This window comes from Phocoena phocoena, chromosome 13 (assembly GCF_963924675.1).
Source record: "Phocoena phocoena chromosome 13, mPhoPho1.1, whole genome shotgun sequence".
Classification (NCBI taxonomy): Eukaryota; Metazoa; Chordata; class Mammalia; order Artiodactyla; family Phocoenidae; genus Phocoena; species Phocoena phocoena.
In genome coordinates, this window is record NC_089231.1 from 62,516,979 (window position 1) to 62,539,952 (window position 22,974).

General features: G+C 41.7%; 1 protein-coding gene and 1 non-coding gene across 4 annotated transcripts in view; one reads left to right on the top strand and one right to left on the bottom strand.

Annotated features, from left to right (window-relative positions):
- Positions 1 to 22,974, top strand: part of LOC136132458 (nucleoporin SEH1) — a 119,012-nt gene that overhangs the window by 15,524 nt on the left and 80,514 nt on the right. Inside the window, exons 6-13 of one of the 3 annotated variants that reach the window (XM_065889344.1) lie at positions 689 to 829; positions 1,554 to 1,711; positions 2,933 to 3,083; positions 10,274 to 10,423; positions 12,512 to 12,517; positions 13,118 to 13,132; positions 16,382 to 16,552; positions 17,237 to 17,362. In XM_065889344.1, coding sequence (XP_065745416.1) covers positions 689 to 829; positions 1,554 to 1,711; positions 2,933 to 3,083; positions 10,274 to 10,423; positions 12,512 to 12,517; positions 13,118 to 13,132; positions 16,382 to 16,552; positions 17,237 to 17,362 — 918 coding nt within the window. Of the gene's footprint in view, positions 1 to 688; positions 830 to 1,553; positions 1,712 to 2,932; positions 3,084 to 4,333; positions 6,617 to 10,273; positions 10,424 to 12,511; positions 12,518 to 13,117; positions 13,133 to 16,381; positions 16,553 to 17,236; positions 17,363 to 22,974 lie in introns of those variants that run through there. The other 2 variants (XM_065889346.1, XM_065889345.1) reach the window with 2 other exon arrangements.
- Positions 15,571 to 15,643, bottom strand: TRNAE-UUC (transfer RNA glutamic acid (anticodon UUC)). Its single transcript has one exon. It is a non-coding gene; the product is annotated as a tRNA-Glu (tRNA).

Sequence of the window (22,974 nt, forward strand, 5' to 3'; positions counted from 1 at the left end):
GGTGTGGAAATAGACTTTGTTGTAGCTTCCTTTATCATCACTTAAAAAATTCAATTCTTGCTGTTGTCAGCTTAACTTTTTTCTTTACACTCAAATTTTAGGGAATTCAGGTACCCTTTTTCTTAAAAAAGATGTTAATGGCTAACAAATCAAGATCTCATTCGAATTAAGTTTTAGTTACTCTGTTTTAAGCTAAACTAAAAAAAAAATTAAAGGAAGAAATGTGGGAGGTGATATTACATTCCTAGGGCTGTCAAAGCAAATTACTACAAACTGGTGGCTTAAAAGAGATGTTTCTTTTCAGAGTTCTGGAGGCCAGAAATCTGAAATCAACGTGTTGTCAGGGCTGTGCTGCTTTCAGACTCTTTCCTTGTCTCTTCCAGCTTCTGGAGGCTCCAGGAGTTCCGTGGCTGAGCTGCATCACTCCAATCTCTGCCTGTGTCTTCACGTGGCTTCTTCTCTAGTGTCTGTTTCTCTCTCATCCTGAGATCCTTAATTGTATCTGCAAATGCCCTTTCCGATAGGTCACATTCACAGTTTCTGGGGAATGGGGCTGGACATATTATATATTGCAGAGATAAACACTACTTCATTGTGAGCAAGATGGAGAAAATGGAGATACCTAGACATGTGGATTTTTAAAATTTTCATTTCTGATAATTCTAATGTAAATTGTTTTTTCATTTAGGAAATATGCAAAAGCTGAAACCCTCCTGACAGTCACAGATCCTGTCCACGATATTGCCTTTGCTCCAAACTTGGGACGGTCTTTCCACATTCTTGCCATAGCAACCAAAGACGTGAGAATTTTTACATTAAAGCCTGTGAGGTGAGTTTTTGAAACAATTACTAATTTGAAAGTTCTCTTACCTCTTGCTTATTTTCATTTGTGGAGGAGAGTGTAGAGGCAACAGTGATCTGAAGAATGGATCTTCCCGGACCGGGGCACGAACCCATGTTCCCTGCATTGGCAGGCGGACTCTCAACCACTGTGCCACCAGGGAAGACCAAGAGAGGAGATTTATGTTTTCTTAGTTGTGTTTTATTTAGGCAGATACTAAAATGAATTGGATCCTCTGAATATAATTGCACTCTATAAATGTTTGAAGGAATGAGAGGTGGCAGTCTACTTAGGGAAAATTAAATTAGAACTGAGACATTCTTTTGAATAATCTGTTTAGCTTTAACTTTGGAATTGTGAGTTTCTGTTCTTTTTTCCTTCTCTTCTCCTGTTCTTCCCTTTCTACTACTTTTTCTTTTGAAATTAATCATTGTCATCTCTTTTATTCCTCAGCCTTTTGGGGGGAATAAAATCCTCTTTAGTCACTTAATATCTTTTATGTGGTAGGATCATGCCAGGTACTGGGGAATCAAGTGAAAGTGACATGGCCCATCTCTCAGTAAGCTATGGAGGTTGGGGGGCAGGTATGGATATGACATTGATATGGCGTGTATGTGAGACCATTTGTATTTTTTAATTTAGAACAGTGAGTGTGTGTGTGTGTGTGTGTGTGTACACTCAGAATTCCTCAGGAAAAATTTTTTATTAACAGGAAAGAACTTACTTCCTCTGGTGGGCCAACAAAATTTGAAATCCATATAGTGGCTCAGTTTGATAATCATAATTCTCAGGTCTGGCGAGTGAGTTGGAATATAACAGGGACAGTGCTGGCATCTTCAGGAGATGATGGCTGTGTCAGGTTGTGGAAAGGTAAGATTTCATTGGAGGAATTGTTGCTTTATGATGCTACTTTAGAATTTTCACTTAGAAATGTAAACTCTGAAGTATTTTGAAAAAAATTATCTTTCTACAGTTACTTTTAAATTAATGTCTCATATTGTGTTGAATCTTTGTCATTTTACCTAGTTCATAGCAGTAATTGACTAATTGAATTGTTTACGTTTCCATGTGGAACAAAGTAAAACTAACTGTAACAGAATATACACTACCTCCAAAGATACCATTTGCTATGTGTGTAACTTGTGGGACTTCTCTACAAACTCAGGATATAGTCATCTCTTATTTGATTAAACAATTGCTTTAGCCAACAAGCCCTTAAGAGAAGAAAAATCCAGTATCTTCCCCACTTCTTCTCTACAGCTCCCAAAAGTTAGAGAATCTTGAGGCCACTGATTCTAAAAGTTTCTTACAAATGCCAAGCAGAGAAGGTGGTCTGGACGGTCGACACAGACTGTGGGTGCTGTGGCATGGTCTGTACTTCTCCACGGATGTTTATCCACTGGCTCTGTGTACCACTCTAGTCGGTAGCGTCCCATCTTTAGGATTCGAAGTTACAGCTTCGTTCATTTCCCCTGAGGAGTTACTGTTCCCAAACTGCAGTTTGGCTGAGTCTCCTATGGTCAGCTTTAGGCTGTGGTAGAACCAGCCCAGGTGTCCCTTTCCTCAGGGTCTTTGCTGCCCTGTTCTGCCTAACTTGGATTTCCTGAGCTCAGTGTCTGCAGTGACCAGTTTTGCATCCAAACAATTAGACCAAGTTGGATAAGCCACTCAAACCCCAGAGGTTCTATTACCTACATCCATGAGGACTTGACTTGTACTCGCTTAACCGAGAAGGTGACTCCGTTACCCACACATCAGAACTGAAATCCATTATAATGAAGACAGAATTTTATTTTGATATTAACTTAATGTAATAATGTGGTAGCTTAGAGAATTGTCTCTGTTAATATTTATCTAGTAAGGAAAGGAAATGGGTGGTGAGAGCTTTGTTTTTCAATTAGTATTTCTTTAAAAACTTCAAAAAATAATTGTTAAAATTGAGATATATGTGTTTCATTTAAAAAAATGTCTTTACCATTTATCCTGAGAGATATGTAGCCTGTAGGTCTCTTTTATTTCTTTAATTGTAGATTTGTGCCCTGGAACATAGGTTATTAGTCATGTTAATGAGTTTGACCATTTTCCTTTCAGCTAATTATATGGACAACTGGAAGTGTACTGGTATTCTGAAAGGTAATGGGAGCCCTGTCAATGGGAGCTCTCAGCAGGGAAACTCAAATCCTTCTCTAGGTTCAAATATACCAAATCTTCAGAATTCATTAAATGGATCTTCTGCTGGCAGGTAGGCTGTTTTGTGAGAAAACTAGAAATTATCTTCTTTTTAAATCATTCTGGTAGCCATACTGAAGGTGTGTTATTTCATGGATTTTAAGACTGAATCAAGAAATTCACACATAATTGTGGCACTAGAAGAGAAGGAGGCACTTTGGTAGCTCTGTATTTGGCTTATTACTTGGTCATAATATTTACAGGTAGGTTCTGAGGCCGTTAAACAAACTCAATTATATGCTGAAATTTAGTGGTCTTCCAGAAACATATATAACTTTGAAGTAATGAGATGAAGAGGAAGTTTGGGACAGTACTGAGGATCGTAGTCCCAGATGAGCATTAGTGTTGCTAGTGCTGGTAGGGTGGCCTTTGAGTCAGGTTAAACTGAAATTTTAAATAAAACACACGAACTAAGGCTTTGTAAAAGTGAGTAAATTAAATGTTTTTTGTGTGTGTGTTTAAAATTTTCATGGAGATTGTAAGAGGATATGGTAAATTCTGAGTTCTTGATTTTTAGAATTTTTAGTATATTTTAGATTCTCAAAGAATGTTTAATGTTATCTAAAGAGTTGTCCTTTTGTTTTCATATTCAAATTTCAATTGTGAATTTGTAAGGTAAAATTATTTTAATATGCCTTTGTGAATAATTTGGAATACTATTTAGGAAACTTCAAAGCACAGCCTTAACAAACTGTCACGTGGTTGTCCTGTTGTCAACTTAAATGAAAGAAGAGAATTGTATTTTAAATTTCCTCAACTTTTTTTTTTTTTTTGCGATATGCGGGCCTCTCACTGTTGTGGCCTTTCCCGTTGCGGAGCACAGGCTCCGGACGCACAGGCTCAGCGGCCATGGCTCACGGGCCCAGCTGCTCCGCGGCATGTGGGATCTTCCCGGACCGGGGCACGAACCCGTGTCCCCTGCATCGGCAGGCAGACTCTCAACCACTGCGCCACCAGGGAAGCCCTCCTCAACTATTTTTGTATTGTTATATTTTTATAAAGGAGTCCTGCTTTTTAAGTATTTGCATGAAAACAACTTCAGGTCACCATAGAAGATATCAGATTATAAAGATTATTTCATGAAGCAAAGATACTAGTGTTAATTTTTTTTTAAAAAATCTGGTTTTTAGTTGCTGCCTGTACTGCACATTTTCTTTTGTAAAGAGCTTTGAAGTTTTGATGTGTTCTTATTGTGCCAATAACCATGTGTGTTAGATCTGTGATGCATTTTCCCTTCTCCATTTGTATTATGTCCTTTAACAGAAAGCACAGCTGAGTACCAGCTAACTGGAGTAACTTTGCTGTTTTGCTGCTTGTTGCATGCACACAGGAATGGGAAGCAAGCTCCTTTTCCCCTTCCCCAGCGCCGTTTGACCTCTCCCAAGATACACCAACAGCCTGCTTACTACTAAACGCAGTCCAAAAGGCCTTTAAAAATACAGTGTATATCATTTTTTTTTGTGCTAGCCAGTTTATTGACATTATTTGAAACTTCTGAAATATAAATGGAGAGGCTTTTTGTTGAGACATTGTCACCAAAACAATTTTTTGAAATGTTTCTGAAATGAACATGGGTTTTAAAATTAAAGGATTGTTACCATCCTCATTGCTAGTTGGGAGGAGGGAAGGTATCACTTTATTCCATCTGGAGACTATATATAGACTTATGTCTTTTATTTTCTAAAACAGTAAGCTAAAATGAACTTTTATAATTTTAATTTGAAGATTGAATATTTTTCATAAAGATTGTTTTGAGTGCTAATTTGTTTACCTTTTGTAGAATTGGTTTATACATGATATTATTCAGTACAACTCTGTTATTTCTTTGTAATGTTTAAAAAGTATTAGTGAAGGAGTGAGAGAAGTAGTAGTGAAAGTAACTTGACTGTACAGTTTGTAGCCAAACATTTGGTATTGCTTCATTTATAATTTAGAAGTAAAATGAAAACATCTTTGTAAGTTTTCAGTTCATATTCACTAAAGAGATAAATGTTTCTAATATGTGCTTGTATATTTTTATGGTGTGATTTCATGGCTTAAGTTTTCCTTCAAGTAAAAATTTGGAAACATAGTATAAGAAGCAGATAAAACTCTGCTAAAATTGTGCATGCATGTTAACCTCCACATTCCATGTCCCAGGATTTTCTTAATTTTGTTGGCTGCTTCATTTAGTTCATATCCTCTGATAACAAAGCTATAAATCTTTTTTTGAGAAAATGCTAAAGTATTACGGGTAAGTTTTAAAATGGCAGAAGAATAACAATAGGACATATTTTTGAGCCCTTTTACTTATCAAAATTTTGTACTAGTCTTTTTGCAGAAAAACATCTAAGTACATTCAAAGATTGTGTTTCTTCAAAAGTATGTTGCAATAGCTGGCCATACTATGTGAAAGTCTATCTGAATTGGTCCTCAGTATCATGTATGCACTAAAAAATGTGCTGCTGCTACAAGTGAAGTGTTGCTTAAAGAAAAAGCTTATTTGATTTGTAAATTACAGGAGAGCATCAATATGTTTTTGAGAGACTAGAAAATGTTTTAAATTATAAAATTAATGTCTTTTTTGTAACATTCATACTGATAATTTTTTTTAACATTTTAAGTTTTAACAGATTGTATTTCTTTTTTCAAGTTTCTATACTTGCTTAAGTGAGCCTGATTTGAGTAAGGGTCTTGATTTTGCTATTATGTTCCGTTAGTTTTGGCATGAATATAGTAAAGCTTTTTTTTCTAGCATGTGTTTTTTCCTCTTTGGTTCTCTTTGTATTTACTACTTTTCTCTTTTTCTTCTGTTTTTTCTTTTTTTTTTTTTTTTCTGTTGTTTTTGTTTTGTTTTGGTGTTTTGTTCCTGTCTTCATTGTTTCAGGTATTTCTTTCCCCCTCTGGATTCCCCACGGGCTGGATCGAGATGGTCCAGTTATGCCCAGCTCCTTCCTCCTCCTCCTCCTCCTCCTCCTCTGATAGAGCACTCTTGCGATGCTGACACTGCCAGCCTCCAGTATCCTCACCCTCGCAGACGATCTCTCTCTCGGCCTCTTAATCCCTTACCTGAGAATGAAGGGGTTTAAAAAACACTGATTTAACACTTAAAGGCCTTATTCAAGTGCTTGTAAATGCTTTCATTCCTGGCTTTTTGTTTTTCTTCATTTTCTTTCAGAAGATTTTTCTAATTTAGGGTCTGTCTTGCATGTATTAAAACCAGAACATGGTGTTTGGAACCTAAATGTGTTTGTGCTTCTGCATCAAAGGAATATTTGCTTCATTGGTTGATAACCTTTGATGAAATATGAGATGTGTACACATAACATTAACTGTGAGAGTTACACACAATAGCTGACTTCAAAGTGCCTGTTCTGTACATTTTATTTTGAACTGTTATGGCGTTAAGTTTCTTATGGTTTGTCATACTGGTTAATGTGAAAGCATATCGTTATAGAGTTAACTTTGCCTTTGAGACATGATAAAAAATGTTTTTGATTTTTACAGGCTAATGTTGCAACTGACTAGTTTGTAAAATAAATCATTCCTGTGTATAAAGCAGCAAAACATATTATGGACTGTTTGGTCTTTTTTTTTTTTCTTTTAAAGGAAACTGCCTTTCACTACTTGGAATTATTGTTTAAAGCTTTTGTAATTATTCTCCAAGTAGATTATTTAATAAAATATATTTTTAAAGATATGAATCTGTTGCCATATAAAAATAGAATGTAGTTTATTTGATGGTTGGTAAAGCTTATTTATATCTCCTTAAAATATCATATTGCTAAAAAAAAGATCCAAACAATCAGAAATTAGGGGATGATCATGGCATTTATTTAGAAGGTAGAAAGTTAGTATGGAGACTAACATCTAGAATCAACAAATGTCTACTTGACATTTGAACTGCTATTTGAACAGCATTTCGTATGTCTATCAGCTGATCACACAGATGGTATAGTTGTTATAAATATATATTATAATTTACAATCTAATTTTCAAAGACACTCTCCTATCAATAGACACTTTCCTGTCAAACCCCTAGAGCTTCTTAACATGCAAAGGATAAAGAGCTTATAAAGTATATTGTATTTTAATTTAAGGCAAGGTCTTCCTTCTGTTAAAGGACTTGTTTTAGACCGGTAGACTTGTCGAGTTTCAAAGCAAGAGGTCTCACTTTAAGTCTGGATCTAGCTGAGAATTAAGAATTCAAGTCTTTTAGATTTCAATCATTATCGAGGTATGTGGGGTAGGATGGGGTAATGAATTGAGACAGGCCCTCCCATTTAGTGAACATTGGGCATCTTCTATATGCAAGATACTGTGCTAAACACTTTGGGATATGTAAAAAAAACCAGAAAGGTAGTCGCCACACATTCATTCTAGTGGGAGAAGGCATTTACAGAATTTACAAAGGGTAGTGAGGATTCAGCTTCATAAAAAAGGTTGAACGGTACAGGAGGCATTAAAGAAAGTGATTTATATGTCAGCAGGATTTGGAAGGAATGTGGGATTGTGACATGCTGGAGTACTTACAGTGGAAGAGGGCGGAGTCCAGGGTGATGGCCCAAATGTAGAAGAGGACAGGGCGTGTGCAGGCAGAGGATTAAGTTTTAGTCCAATGAAAGAACAAGGTTCATTTGGGGAGCTAGTGGGAGATTAACCTGGATGCGTACCTTGTGGTCACACTGTAGAAGGTGCTGGATATTGGAGGTTGAGGTGTTACCACTCAGAGCAGTTGGTAAAGGGAAGCCATGTGAGACGTCCGCCTTTCCTAACTGGACAGGTGTCTCTTCTAATTCCCTGGAAGGTACCCTTGGCCATGGGGCCACTTCAAGCTCTTCCTGGAATTGGAGATTTGGAATTCACTATTTCTTCCTTTTCAGTTGGTCAGATAATAGCTGATGTTGTTGAGTGCCTCCACGTGCCAGTGCTCTTCTAGATGCAAGTTAACTGACTTCATCCTCACAGCAAACTCTGAGGCAAGTGCTCTGATTATCCCCATTTTACAGATGAGGACACCTGCAGGTTTAAGCTCTTTGTACGAGGCTGCACAGTTAGGAAGTGAGAGCATTGAGATTTGGACAGTCTGGCATCACAGTGAAGGCTCTTTTCCTGCTAATACTTTGGAGTGTAGATCCCTGTCACTGTCAGGTTGCTGGGTGCCATGGGGAGACCTCCAGTCACTTGATCTTTATGAAGGAAGGACAGTGAGTTGGGTTCAAGGGATTCAGGGTGAGTGACAGTCTGGAACAGTGGACACATTCCAGCAATTCACTGCCAGCGTGTGGCCATGGTGTAGGCAGAGCGTTGCTCATTACACTCAAACAGCATCCTTTCAGCTCTAGAGCTAAGGATTTGATTTGTTTTTCAAGATTCAGAAAATATTGAGATTTTCGCCATTTAATCTGTGTTCATTGAGTGTGGACACAGGTAGAACAGGCGTGGTTAAATGCCAAGGCTGGAAGGTTTCAAGAAGAGGTGTCGAGAGAACTGCGGAGACATCACTGAGTTTGACAGGAGGCCAGTCCTGATAAACTAAAACAAGTGTGGAAGTAGTACTCGGGGCCAAGCCAGAAACAGAATGAGTGACAATGAGGTGTGAAAGGAGGCAGTTAAGGATAGGAGAGACAGAGTGGTCTTTGATAAAATGGAACCAAGGAAGGGTGCGTGTCTTACTCATTTTTTAAAAATTTTATTTATTTATTTTTGGCTGCATTGGGTCTTTGTTGCTACGCGTGGGCTTTTCTCTAGTTGCAGAGAGCATAGGCTACTCTTTGTTGCGGTGTGCAGGCTTCTCATTGTGGTGGCTTCTCGTTGCAGAGCACGGGCTCTAGGCGCGCGGGCTTCAGTAGTTGTGGCTCGTGGGCTCTAGAGCGCAGGCTCAATAGTTGCGGCACATGGGCATAGTTGCTCCGTGGCATGTGGGATCTTCCTGGACCAGGGCTCGAACCAGATTCTTAACCACTGAGCACCAGGGAAGCCAGGGTGTTTTATTTTTTGCAGAGAGATGCAGAGTTTCCAAAGGCAGAAAGGAAGAGAGTGAAGAGGGCATCCAGGAATGATTGTTGAGCAATATTTTGGAGGAGGTAGAAAGTTGTGATAAGCAGATGTCTTTTCCTACCAGGCTAAAATGAGGAGTAGGGACTGTTGAAGTCCCAAGTGTGCATCGTCAACATTCAACAGCTATTCAATGGATTCAGTTAAAGAGTTAACTTTGTTAAAGAGGAACTGTAGGGAAGAAATTCTGAGGTAAAGAAAAGTGAAAGGTGTGGTTTCAGTAAAGCAGTAGTTAGGACCTCGTGGTGAGCAGGCGTTGGTGATGGGACTCGTGGCCTAAGGAGAACGGGAAATAGAGGAAGATAATTAGGGACGTACCGTCTCATCTCCTCGCCCCTCTTCACCCGGAACCAACCTTACTGCGCCCCATGGGCGACTTGGTGTAGCGCGGGCCCCGGGGATGACTTCCTAACCGCAGCACTGTCAGTGTAAACGTGCGGCAGGTGACCACACGTCAGCATCCGCTCCCGTAGGGACAGTGCCAACACTTCCGAACTCGGGGTGTGTCAGATGCCTGGTCCACCCGAAGTAGTTCTCTGTGCTCTAGGCGAGTGCCGCTGCTCTGCAGCACCAGGTAAGAGAGGCGTGGCGTCCTCCAGTGGGCGAGGCGCCAGGCGCGGCGCCTCCGGCCGGGCGCGGCTTCCCGCTTCAAATCCGGGATGCCCGCCCTCGTCCAATCAGCGGGCTCGTCCCTTCGCGCCGTCCAATCCAAAGCTGGCTTGGAGTTCCCGCCCCTCGGTCCGTGTAGCGAACCGACGTAAACCCCAGGGGCGCACGGTACGGCCGGCCGCCGTGTGGGGACGCGCGCACGCGCACTGGCAGAGGCGGTGGACACCGGACCTCTCTTTCGCGGACTTTCTGCCGGCTGGGCGCTCGCGGCCAGCGTCGCGGGCTCGGTGAGGGGTCGCCGGGGGGCGGGGCGGGCGAGTCGGGCTGCCGTGAGAGCGGGGCCTCCGGGACTCGGGTCTTTTGTTCGGGTCCTGGTCCTTGTCTCCCCAACGCGGCGCTCCCCGCTCGCGGGCCGGGCCGGGCGGGGGTGACGCGCTGCTGACCGGCGGATGCGGCCGCGTCACCGTGGCTCCCGGCCTCTTGCGGGTCGTTTCACGGAAAAACGGGAAAGGTGACAGTGTTTGAGGTCGCTTTGCTTTTGTTTTTTCCCGACGGCAGACTTTGTTCGCTGAAGCATGAGGTCCCTTTCGAGGCCGTGGCCTGGAGGGCGGCTGTTTTCATGACAGTGTTTTCACTCGCTGTTATCATTTTGAGGTCATTAGACTGGAGTTTTTACTGCTCCAAGGTCAACTTTTTCTCCGGATTCCAGTTTTTAGGGCAGTTTACGGTAAGTTTTGAAAACTGTTATGCTAGATGCCTACCTAATGGTAAAGCGTGTCTTAGAACGTTGGGGAAGTTTGACTTTGGCTTTTTCCCACAGCTCATACTTTTAAGTGTGTTCAGTTGTGCACGTAGGCTTCCAGTCGACAACTACAGCAGATGATATTTTATGTACCCAGGCATGAAATTAAAGCAATTAAATATCAGTAAACTCGAGCAGGATGTTTTGAAGTTACTGCTTTAAGGACATACCAAGAGGAATCCCAAAGCTGGCTGCTTAGTTCAAGTGCAGTAAAAGGAAAGATAATATTGTATTGTCCTCGTTTTAGATGAGGAGGAGGGCTGGGTAATGCAATAGGGACGGAAGTTAGGGCATATTCCCTTCTAGAAAAACTTTAGGAATGTGGCATGTCCATAGATGGCTTAGAACAAGTGTAGTCCTTTCTGGAAAAGAGAGACTGGGCGGTAGATTACATCTGGAGGAATCTTCCCCTGGATTGTGTTATTGCACCCACAGCAAAGCTCTATTCCTGCACTTAGTACTGTATCATAGTGGGTAGGGATTGTCAGCTTTCTGAGGGGAGCCACCTTATTTATTGTTGCTTCACACAGCCAGGCAGAGTGTCTTTCACCGTTTGTTTTTGATAATGATTGTTGCATGAATGATCTTTGCTTGATATCTGGATTTTCTTAGATTTGATTCTTTCTAAGTGGAGATAACCCTTAAAGATATGGTATACATTTTGATGTGGTATTATATATTTGTAAGTGAATGAGTAACTTAGTAACTACAAGACTAGATGTGCGGAGGCTACTTGGAAGACTTGTGTGGGAATTTATTTTATTTTATTTTTTATTAATTTATTATTTTTGCTGTGTTGGGTCTTCATTTCTGTGCGTGGACTTTCTCTAGTTGTGGCAAGCAGGGGCCACTCTTCATCGCGGTGCACGGGCCTCTCACTATCGCAGCCTCTCTTGTTGCGGAGCACAAGCTCCAGATGCGCCGGCTTAGTAGTTGTGGCTCACGGGCCTAGTTGTTCCACGGCATGTGGGATCTTCCCAGACCAGGGCTCGAACCTGTATCCCCTGCATTGGCAGGCAGATTCTTAACCACTGTGCCACCAGGGAAGCCCTATTTAATTTTTAAAAAATATTTATTTATTTATATATTTAGCTTCACCGGGTCTTAGTTGCAGCATGCGGGATCTAGTTCCCTGACCAGGGATCAAACCCAGGCCTCCTGCATTTGGAGTGCAGAGTCTTAGCCACTGGACCACCAGGGAAGTACCCTGTGCAGGAGTTGAAAGATTGATGGACAGATAGGCAAAGTTTCCGCTCTTAGGGAGAAATCTTTTTAGTGGAAGAAGACAGACAAATACAAAAACAGACAGTGATCAGTGCTGGCAGAAATTAAAATGACCATGGACTCTAGGGTACATTTGACTTCATAATAAGGGATCAACTCTCTTAGAAGGTGAGCTTTGAATTGAGGTGAATGTCAGGAAGGAGCTAGCTGTACAGACATCTAGAATAGTATTCTAGGCCTCGAGGTGGGGATGGGCTTCAGTATTATAGGAACAGAAAAGCCGTTATGTGGTGAGTGAGGCTGGGGTGTGCAGATGAGGTGGCTCACTGAAGTTTTCAGGAAGAGTATGGTACCTGGCTTATGGTTTACGATCCCTTTGATTGCCATGTGGAGAATTAATTGTAGAGTGGCAAGAATTGGACTGTGAAGACTGGTTAGGAGGTTTTTCAGTAGGGTAGGATGGTAGTAGAGTCAGAAAGATGTAGAATGACTCAGGGATTGTTTTAGACAAGGCCTGTTTTGCCCTTAGGAATAGGCTCCACTAGACGTGTTTTGATTGGCAACAGTGTTTTTACTGTGTTTAAATGGGTTCAGGTGGAGTCTGTATTTTCCTGTTGTCTGACGGTGCGTGTTCCTGAAGGCATTTGAGTTTGAGATTTGTCTGTGTAAGATGTGCACTGCGTGACAGAGCTGAGGTCAGGATCCTGGGTGTGTCTAACATGGAAGGGGAGGCTGTCAGGTGAGATGCTTGGCTGTGAAAAGAGGGTGAGAAGGTGGTGCAGGGGTGCACAGGAAGGGTGGGGATAGGTTTTCCACCTCCTGCGTCCTGGTGTGGGAGAGTTTGAAAGTGTTTGTAGAAATCGAGAAGAGGAAATGTAGATAGTTAGACATGTCAAAGAGAGGAAAACACTGGGCTGTGGTCTGAGAGGAGGGTGCTTATGTGATAGCTGGTGATAAGTTTGCTGGGTTTGACCCAGTTTGAAAATCTTCATTCATTCAGCAAATTTATTGAGGGTCTACTCTGTGCAAGGCACTGCTCTAGATTCACTGGTAAAACAGGTCAAGTCCCTGCCCTCATGGCACTTTAAATTCTAACGTAGGGTGGGGAATATAGTTAAACTGGTGAACTATATAGCACTACAGAAAAAAGGAAGCAGGGCAAGGAGATTGGCATGCCGAGCCTGACTGTACGCGCTGGTGGGAAAGTGGACATTTACACAAAGACCTGAAAGAATTGAAGGCACAGGAGCCTCCATGGGTTCCAGGGACGGCAGCAAGGTCAGGGTGGCTGGGGTGGAGGGCGCAAAGGAGAGGAGCAGGAGGTCCCAGGTCAGAGTTACTCAGTCCCCCGTTGCCAGCAAGACTGACTTTCTCAGTGCTATGGGAAGCCAGTGGAGTGTTCTGAGCTAAGCAGTGAGTGTTTGGCTTGTTTGACTGGGTAACCTGAGTGTGTGGAGGGTAGTCTGGGGAGGAAGATAGAGGCTCTTGCAGGGAGGGTCCCGGTTGGAGAGGGTGTGTCTTGACCATGGCGGTAGCAACCAGGAGTCGTGAGAAATGGCAGGTTCTGATTATATGGTTGTGATGTAGCCATTGGGATTTGCTGAGGGATTGCACACTGATGGTTTGATCTGAGCAACTAGAGAATGAACTTGTCGTTTTCTCTGTGGGGAAGATTGAAGAGCAGGCTTTTCTTGAGGGGGTTGCAGTGAGATGGAATCAAGATTGATGTTTTAGGTGCTTGTTAGATACCTAAGTGAAAATGTCAGGTAGGTAGTTGAACATCTGAGGTTCAGGGGAGAGACCCAGGCTGGAGATACAAGTTTCATATGGGATTTAAAACTTTCAACTGAGGGCACTCATCCAGAGAGGCTGGGTAGATGGAGGAGACCCAGGAGCCAGCCCTGGAGCCCTCGCTGTGTGGAGGTCCGGGAGAGAAGGAGGAGGAAGAGCCGACAGCGGTGCTTTGGAAACCAGGTGAAGAAAGTACTTCTGTGAAGAAGGAGTATGAATTCGATTCTGTTAGGTCCAAGACAAGGAGGACTGAAAATTGACCGTGGGGTTATGGGTTTGGCAACAGGGAGATCAGTGGTGATGTTGACAAGCCCTTGGTGGGGCGGTGGGACGGAAGCCAGCTGGGAGTGGGCTTAGATGAGGGGTGGAGCTGGGTGGTCGGTAGTGACTCGTATTGGAGGTCTGGGTGGTAGAGGTAGTGCGGATATAGGTGGCGGTAGCTGTGGGGGGATAGCAGGGCTGAGGTCGAGGAAGGCTTCTTGTGCTCATGGGGAGGACTGCCCCGAGAGATGCAGCAGTGTCGAGGAGGCGAGGCGGGTGTTGGAACGGGAGGGCTTGGCTTCTGCCAGAAGTGTGGATCCTTCATCTGTGATCAGGTAAGGTTAGTAGGTTTCTAGTGGTCTTAAGGCTTTTCCTACTTTGTAGAGTAAATTAGCCCATAATATCTAAACTCACACGTCAGTGATTTGCCACCGACCCCAGCACAGTCCTGCATTGTCGTCCGTCTCATCAGTAGTGGCAGCTCTTGGAATATCTGTCCAGGCGCTAAGCCCTCTCCCTTCCTCTGCTTTCAGCTGATGTGATCAGGCCAGACTTCCTAATACACCATTTAAGGCTTGTAGGATCTGGCTCTGTGGTTTTACTCACCCGTTGCCTGAATATGGTGGAGCACCTGCTATGGCCACCACACCCTTAGCACTTAGAGCAGAGTTTGGAGTCATACCTGGGCGCGAATCTTACTAATTGCACAAACTTGGGTCAGTTTAGCTAGTTTAGTCTCTGAGTTTGTTTCTTCTTTTGTAAAATGAGGATAAGTGAGTTAAGGTAGTAGGTACGCAATAAATTTAAATTTTCCACCATTGCTTATGTTTATTTGTCACCTTTTTTTTTTTTTTTTTGCCGTACACGGGCCTCTCACCGCTGTGGCCTCTCCTGTTGCGGAGCACAGGCTCCGGACACGCAGGCCCAGCAGCCATGGCTCACGGGCCCAGCCACTCCGCGGCATGTGGGATCCTTCCGGACCGGGGCACGAACCCGTGTCCCCTGCATCGGTAGGCGGACTCTCAACCACTGCACCACCAGGGAAGCCCTATTTGTCACCTTTAAAAGCCCTCTTATCTCATACTTTGCCTGAAATGTCCTGCTCATTCTTCAAGGTATAGGGCCAATATCCTCACATTTCTTGAGTCTTTCCTGATTTAATTATTTTCTTCACTGAATTCCACACAGCCCTTACATGATAAGCACTCTGAAATATTTTTAAAATTGAGTAATGTGTCCTGAGTTCTGAGATCAGGGCCCACTGAATGAGTGGCCAGCATGCACTGTAGGTTCTCTATCAGTAGTACAGACTGTGCCAGTGTTTTCCAGACTTAGCCTTTGTGCGCCACTTTTACCATTTTTGCCTTGTCCATGTGCCAAATATACTTTTTTAAATCTTTATTTATTTATTTATTTTTGGCTGCGTTGGGTCTTCTTTGCTACGTGTGGGCTTTCTCTAGTTGCGCAAGCGGGGGTTACTCTTCATCGTGGTGGCTTGTCTCTTTGTGGAGCCCTGGCTGTAGGTGCGTGGGGTTTAGTAGTTGTGGCATGCAGGCTCAGTAGTTGTGGTACATGGGCTTAGTTGCTCCACGGCATGTGGGATCTTCCCAGACCAGGATTGAACCCTTGTCCCCTGTGTTGGCAGGCGGATTCTTAACTGCTGTGCCACCAGTGAAGTCCCCAAATATACTTTATGTAACTTAAATTTTTTCTTTGAACAGACTCACTTTTTTTTTTTGGTGTTGTTGGCTGCACCACGCAGCTTGTGAGATCTTAGTTCCCTGGCCAGGGATTGAACCCGGGCCCTCGGCAGTGAAAGCACCAAGTCCTAACCACTGGACCACCAGGGAATGCTGTAGACTCACTTTATTTATTTATTTATTTGTTTGTTTGTTTGTTGAATTTTTTTGGCAGTGTCAGGTTTTCGTTGCTGCGTGCAGGCTTTCTCTAGTTTCGGCGAGCAGGGGCTACTCTTCGTTGTGGTGCAGGGCTTCTCATTGCAGTGGCTTCTCTCGTTGTGTCGCATGGGCTCTAGGCACGCGGCTTCAGTAGTTGCAGCACTCGGGCTCAGTAGTTGTGGCATGTGGGCTTAGTTGCTTCAAGGCATGTGGGATCTTCCCTGGCCAGAGATTGAACTCATGTCCCCTGCATTGACAGCCGGATTCTTAACCACTGCGCCATCAGGGAAGTCCCTAGATTCACTTTTTAAACCATTTACTCATCCTTAATCTTTGAAATCAGGGACTAGATTTTGCTAGTTCTATTTATTCTATTCCCTGTTAGAATGTGTGCCCAGCTTGTATGACGTCCAGAAATTGTCTGTATATGCCATTAGTGTTGTGCCTTCTTTGATTCTTTATTTGATAAATTAAAAATCCAAGAGTAAATTAAGCTGTTGTGTTTCATTATTATATTAATTGTAAGAAGATAGTTTGATGTTTATATTCTCAGCTATAGTATCCCCTCTTAGAGCTGTTCCAAAAAAAGGATTTTATCAGTTTTCTAAGATTTATGGGACTTGTACTCTTAATCGTTTGAAAAAGTTTTATGGTAATATATGATTTATAAGAATACTTTTATTGTTGCAGTGAGATGGAAGATTTTCGAGGTATAGCTGATGAGTCATTTCCAAGCTTTTTAACCAATTCATTACTTGGTGGTAATAGTGAGATTTTGGAAAATGTCACTCTTTCTTCAAATCTTGGCTTGCCTGTTGCTGTTTCAACGCTTGCTAGAAATAGATCCAGCACTGATAACAGGTAAGAATTGTTTGAACAGATGATTTTTTTTAGATTCTTAAAGCCTACTATATACTGATACTTCTGTGAAATTTTTCAGCCAAGCTTGAGCTTTAGCTTTATCTGAGGCAGATGACCATTTATATAAAATCAACATAGAAGATAAAACCATCTCTTTCCTGTTCTGTCCCTTATCAGTGGTGGGTGGGTAGGTTTGGGATTGAACGCCAGTGACCTTTTGGCGTACCAGTGGTCTTTCTGTCCGTGGTATATTGGCTTTTATTAGTTCAGACTCCTGGTGGCTGGTGATTTGAGCTGCACCCCCAAATGTGATGTGTATAGTTCATTCATCTTGTGTAACTTGTAAAGTTTACCTATGCCTGAATATCTAACCACTTTCCCATCCTCCTAACCTAAACATTCTGTATGGAGCTCCATCTTTACCTTTGGAATGAAGGGGTTGTTTTAACTCTTTAAAAACTTTTGGCTTTAAGATTTCCACAACTCTCTTGTTTAATACACACATTCTGCTGCTGCACAGGTTTTCAGTGCTTTGCACATAAGGTGATGGTTTTGAACATTGGGGACCCTATTTGTTTTTACCCCCTGGTGGTTGGTTTTACAGTCATACAGTCCTATGTCATGGTGAATTTTAAATGTGTATAATTTAGTTATTAACAATTAAAACAAAATTTTTGTGTGTAGGAATTCTGATGTCCAGGCATCTTATTTAGTGGAAGGGAAGTTTTCAATTCCATCAGAGTCGTCTCCCAGTAGCCAGAGTGAAGCTGAACCAAGAGAGAGGTTACAGCTTGTCTTCCCGGATGATGAGTGAGTTCTTACTTCATCTTGCTTTCACTGTGTTAAGAGCGAGTCTCACGTAGTCCTGTGGAAAATGAACACGTGATTGTGTCTCTGATCGTTTATAAGAATTTTAACAGTTTTCTTTGTATGATATTAATTGCAAACAGTTTTAGTCTTTCAAAATCTTTTTCTGATTCCAAGAGTAATACATGCTCATTGAAAAAATTATAAAATACAGGCAATTATAAGGCAGACAACAAAGGCCTGTCATCCCAGTAAGACATTGATTATCTTTTTATTTAGTCTGCTAGACTATTTTCTATGCACATGTACATATGTATTAATTTTTTAACAATAATAGGATTAAACTGTACGTACTGTTTATAACTTTTAAAAATTAATGATTGTGTCATCTTTCCATTACAATTAATGTAGGTATGTATCATAATGTTAATGGCTGCACCATGTTAGGCACTTAGATGATTGGAATTTTACTATTATAAATTTAGTGAACTTCCTTATTTATACATACATTTTGCATCTAGTAGGTTATTTTATTCAGATAAAATCCTAGGATCAAAATAGCTGAGTTAAGAATATTTAATTTTAAACACCACTGCGGATTACCACATTGCTCTTTGGAAGGTTTGTACCAGTTTGCATTCCCGTTAGAAGATGTGCATGAGAATGCCTGCTTCTCTGAGCCCTCTCTGACATTTGGTGGTGTTATTTCGGATCCTCAATTTTTAATTAATTAATTAATTAATTTCTTCCTTTTCTTTCTTTCTTCCTTTCTTCCTCCTTGCCTCCCTCCCTCCCTCTCTCCCTCCTTCCTTCATTGGGTCCTTGTTGCTGGGCTTTCTTTAGTTTTGGCAAGTGGGGGCTACTCTTCTTTGTGGTGCGTGGGCTTCTCATTGTGGTGGCTTCTCTTGTTGCGGAGCATGGGCTCTAGGTGCACAGACTTCAGTAGTTGTGGCTCGCGGGCACTAAAGCACAGCCTCAGTAGTTGTGGCACACGGACTTAGTTGCTCTGCGGCATGTGGGATCTTCCCCAACCAGGGCTCAAACCCATGTCTCTTGCATTAACAGGCAGATTCTTAACCACTATGCCACCAGGGAAGCCCCTGATCCTCAATTTTAGAAGTAAAAGAATTTATACACATGCCTAAGTGAATAGAAGAAAGTCTGGAAGGCTTTACACCAAAATGTAAATGGTGCTTATGTCTCGATGGCGGTATTACAGGCAGTCTTAAAGTATTCTGTTTGAATTCATAATCGAGGATTTATGGGATCGAACATAATTTAATGTTTATTCATTACTTATATTTTTCTTGTGAATTACCTCTTGATGACGTTTAGATATAAGCACTTTCTATATGTTAAAGTTGTTAACTCTGTGTATTCATTTTCGCAACGTGTGTTTTTTGTTTTCGTTTTATTTATTTATTTTTTATTTTTTTTTGTTTTATTTATTTTTAACATCTTTATTGGAGTATAATTGCTTTACAGTGTTGTGTTAGTTTCTGCTGTATAACAAAATGAATCAGCTGTATGCATATGTATATCCCCATATCCCCTCCCTCTTGCATCTCCCTCCCACCCTCTTATCCCACCCCTCTAGGTGGTCGCAAAGTACCAAGCTGATCTCCCTGAGCCATGCAGCTGCTTCCTACTAGCTATCTATTTTACATTTGGTAGTGTATATATGTCAGTGCTACTCTCTCACTTCGTCCCAGCTTACCCTTCCCTCTCCCCATGTCCTCAAGTCCAGTCTCTACATCTGTGTCTTTATTCCTGTCCTGCCCCTAGGTTCATTAGAACCATTTTTTTTTTTAGATTCTGTATATATGTGTTAGCATATGGTATTTGTTTTTCTCTTTCTGACTTACTTCACTCTGTATGACAGACTCTAGGTCCATCCACCTCACTACAAATAACTCAGTTTCGTTTCTTTTTATGGCTGAGTAATATTCCATTGTGTATATGTGCCACATCTTCTTTATCCATTCGCCTGTCGATGGACACTTAGGTTGCTTCCATGTCCTGGCTATTGTAAATAGAGCTGCAGTGAACGTTGTGGTACATGACTCTTTTTGAATTATGGTTTTCTCAGGGTATATGCCCAGTAATGGGATTTCTGGGTCATATGGTAGTTTTATTTTTAGTTTTTTAAGGAACCTCCATACTGTTCTCCATAATGGCTGTATCAATTTACATTCCCACCAACAGTGCAAGAGGGTTCACACCCTCTCCAGCATTTATTGTTTGTAGATTTTTTGATGATGGCCATTCTGACTGGTGTGAGGTAATACCTCATTGTAGTTTTGACTTGCATTTGTCTAATGATTAGTGATGTTGAGCATCCTTTCATGTGTTTGTTGGCAGTCTGTATATCTTCATTGGAGAAATGTCTATTTAGGTCTTCTGTCCATTTTTGGATTGGGTTGTTAGGTTTTTTTGATATTGAGCTGCATGAGCTGCTTGTATATTTTGGAGATTAACCTTTTGTCAGTTGCTTCGTTTGCCAATATTTTCTCCCATTCTGAGGGTTGTCTTTTTGTCTTGCTTATAGTCTCCTTTGCTTTAGGTCTTTAATCCATTTGGAGTTTATTTTGTGTATGGTGTTAGGGAGTGTTCTAATTTCATTCTTTTACATGTAGCTGTCCAGTTTTCCCAGCACCACTTATTGAGGAGGCTGTCTTTTCTCCATTGTCTATTCTTGCCTCCTTTATCAAAGATAAGGTGACCATAGTTGCGTGGGTTTATCTCTGGGCTTTCTGTCCTGGTCCATTGATCTTTATTTCTGTTTTTGTGCCAGTACCATACTGTCTTGATTACTGTAGCTTTGTAGTATAGTCTGAAGTCCGGGAGCCTGATTCCTCCAGTTCTGTTTTTCTTTCTCAAGATTGTTTTGGCTATTCGGGGTCTTTGTGTTTCCATGCAAATTGTGCAATTTTTTGTTCTAGTTCTGTGAAAAATGCCATTGGTGGTTTGATAGGGATTGCATTGAATCTGTAGATTGTTTTGGGTAGTATAGTCATTTTCACAATGTTGATTCTTTCAATCCAAGGGCATAGTATAACTCTCCATCTGTTTGTATCATCTTTAATTTCTTTCATCAGTGTCTTTTAGTTTTCTGCATACAGGTCTTTTGTCTCCTTAGGTAGGTTTATTCCTAGGTGTTTTATTCTTTTTATTGCAATGGTAAATGGGAGTGTTTCCTTAATTTCACTTTCAGATTTTTCATCATTAGTGTATAAGAACGCAGGAGATTTCTGTGCATTAATTTTGCATCCTGCTACTCTACCAAATTAATTGATTAGTTTTCTGGTAGCATCTGTAGGGTTCTTTATGTATAGTATTACGTCATCTGCAGTGACAGTTTTACTTCTTCTTTTCCAGTTTGTATTCCTTGTTTTTCTTTTTCTTCTCTGATTGCCGTGGCTAAAACTTCCAAAACTATGTTGAATAACAGTGGTGAGAGTGGCAACCTTGTCTTGTTCCTGATCTTAGAGGAAATGGTTTCAGTTTTTCACCATTGAGAATGATGTTGGCTGTGGGTTTGTCATATATGACCCTTATTATGTTGAGGTAGGTTCCCTCTATGCCTAATTTCTGGAAAGTTTTTATCATAAATGGGTATTGAATTTTTTCAAAAGCTCTTTCCTCATCTGTTGAGATCATCATATGGTTTTTATCCTTCAATTTGTTAATATGGTGTATCACATTGATTGACTTGCATATATTGAAGAATCCTTGCATTCCTGGGATAAACCCCACTTGATCATGGTGTATGATCCTTTTAATGTGCTGTTGGATTCTGTTTGCTAGTATTTTGTTCAGGACTTTTGCATCTATGTTCATCAGCGATATTGGCCTGTAGTTTTCTTTTTTGTGAGATCTTCATCTGGTTTTGGTATCAGGGTGATGGTGGCCTCGTATAATGAGTTTGGGAGTGTTCCTCCCTTTGCTGTAATTTGGAAGAGTTTGGGAAGCATAGGTGTTAGCTTTTCTCTAAAAGTTTGGTAGAATTCGCCTGTGAAGCCATCTGGTCCTGGGCTTTTGTTTGTTAGAAGATTTTTAATCACAGTTTCTATTTCAGTCAACATGTGTTTTTGACTGAGTGCCTGCTGTGTGCCAGCTACCTCTCCAAGGGCTTGGGAAATAGCAGTGGACAAAACAGACATTACACAAAAAGACACCAAAATACACCAGTTTTATAGTATATTAGAAGAGAAAAAGTGATAGGAAAAAACAGAACATGATAAGGAGGGAAGTTAGGAGGGATGAAAGGTGTTGTCATTGTGAGTCTCCTTGAGGAGGTGTGAGTTCAGAGCAGAGACTTGAAGGAGAGAGTCAGCCCAGTTGGCCTCGGGAGGAGGAGCCTTTCAGGGGGAGGGCACAGCAGCGGGAGGGCACTGAGTGAGAGCATCCCTGGTGTGTCCATGAGCAGGAAGGAGCATGGGGTGGGCAAAGCTTCTGACTCCGGGTGAGGTGGGAAACCCACCAAGGGTTCCATCTCAACTCTGATATGATTAGCCCCCTCTGGCTACCAGTGAAGAATAGACTGCTGGGAAGCAAGACTGTAAGCATGATGACCACTCGGGAAGGCGGGTTCTCAAGGGGCCGGTAGGTGGAGGAGAGGAGGGGAGAGGAGAGGAGAGGAGTGGAGGAACAGAGATCGGAGGTGGGGAGCACACAGCCTGGTGAGCAGGCTGGGGTCTTTGGTAAGTGCCAGGTGTTCAGTGTGGTGTTCTTGGCCACTCCACTCTGCACAGGCATTTCTTAGGCCTTAATCTGGAGAAGAGCCTTCTTCCTGGGTGCACAGGGTCGTGTTGGCACTGCTGATGTACGTGGGTGGGTTGGGGAGCAGAAGTGGAGGGCTGTGTGGGATGGTTGCGTGAAAGACTTTTGCTTAAGATTTAATTTGAAAAATGTTGATGGGCCAGTAAAAACAATGATAGCTGTAGGTTTGAGGAAGTCGAGTTTTGAGGGGGAGTGATGGTGGTGGTTAATTTAGAGTGCCCTCAACTGTCTCTGTTGTCCTAAAGTTTTAATGGTCACACTACATGTCTTTCGGGGGGTGGGGAGTGGCAGGGGGAGGTTTAAGATATGAAAATTAACTAAATGTCCTGACTTGTTTATTTCATTTTACCATCTTGCTTCCCCCACCACCACCCCTTTTCTTAAAAATATGTTACATAGAGACCTTTATTGTCTTTTTGTTTCCTCATATTCTCATTTTATTTATTTGCGATATAATTGACATGTAACATTATATTAGTTTTAGGTGTACAGCTTAATTTAATGTTGGTATACATTTGGGAAATGTCACCACCATATGTCTCGTTAACATGTCACCTTACGGAGTTAAAAAAATTTTTTTTTCTTGTGAGGAGAGCTTTTAAGATCTACTCTCTTAGCAACTTTCAAATGTACAATACAGTATTAACTACAGTCACCATGTTGTACATTACATCCCTCAGGACTTATTTTATAACTGGAAGTTTATACCTTTTTTCCCCCTTTACCCATTTCTCCCCCCACCCCTGCCTCTGGGAACCACCAGTTTGCTCTCTGTATCTATGAGCTTGGTTTTTTTGTTTGTGTGTTTTTAGATTCCATTTATAAACAAGATC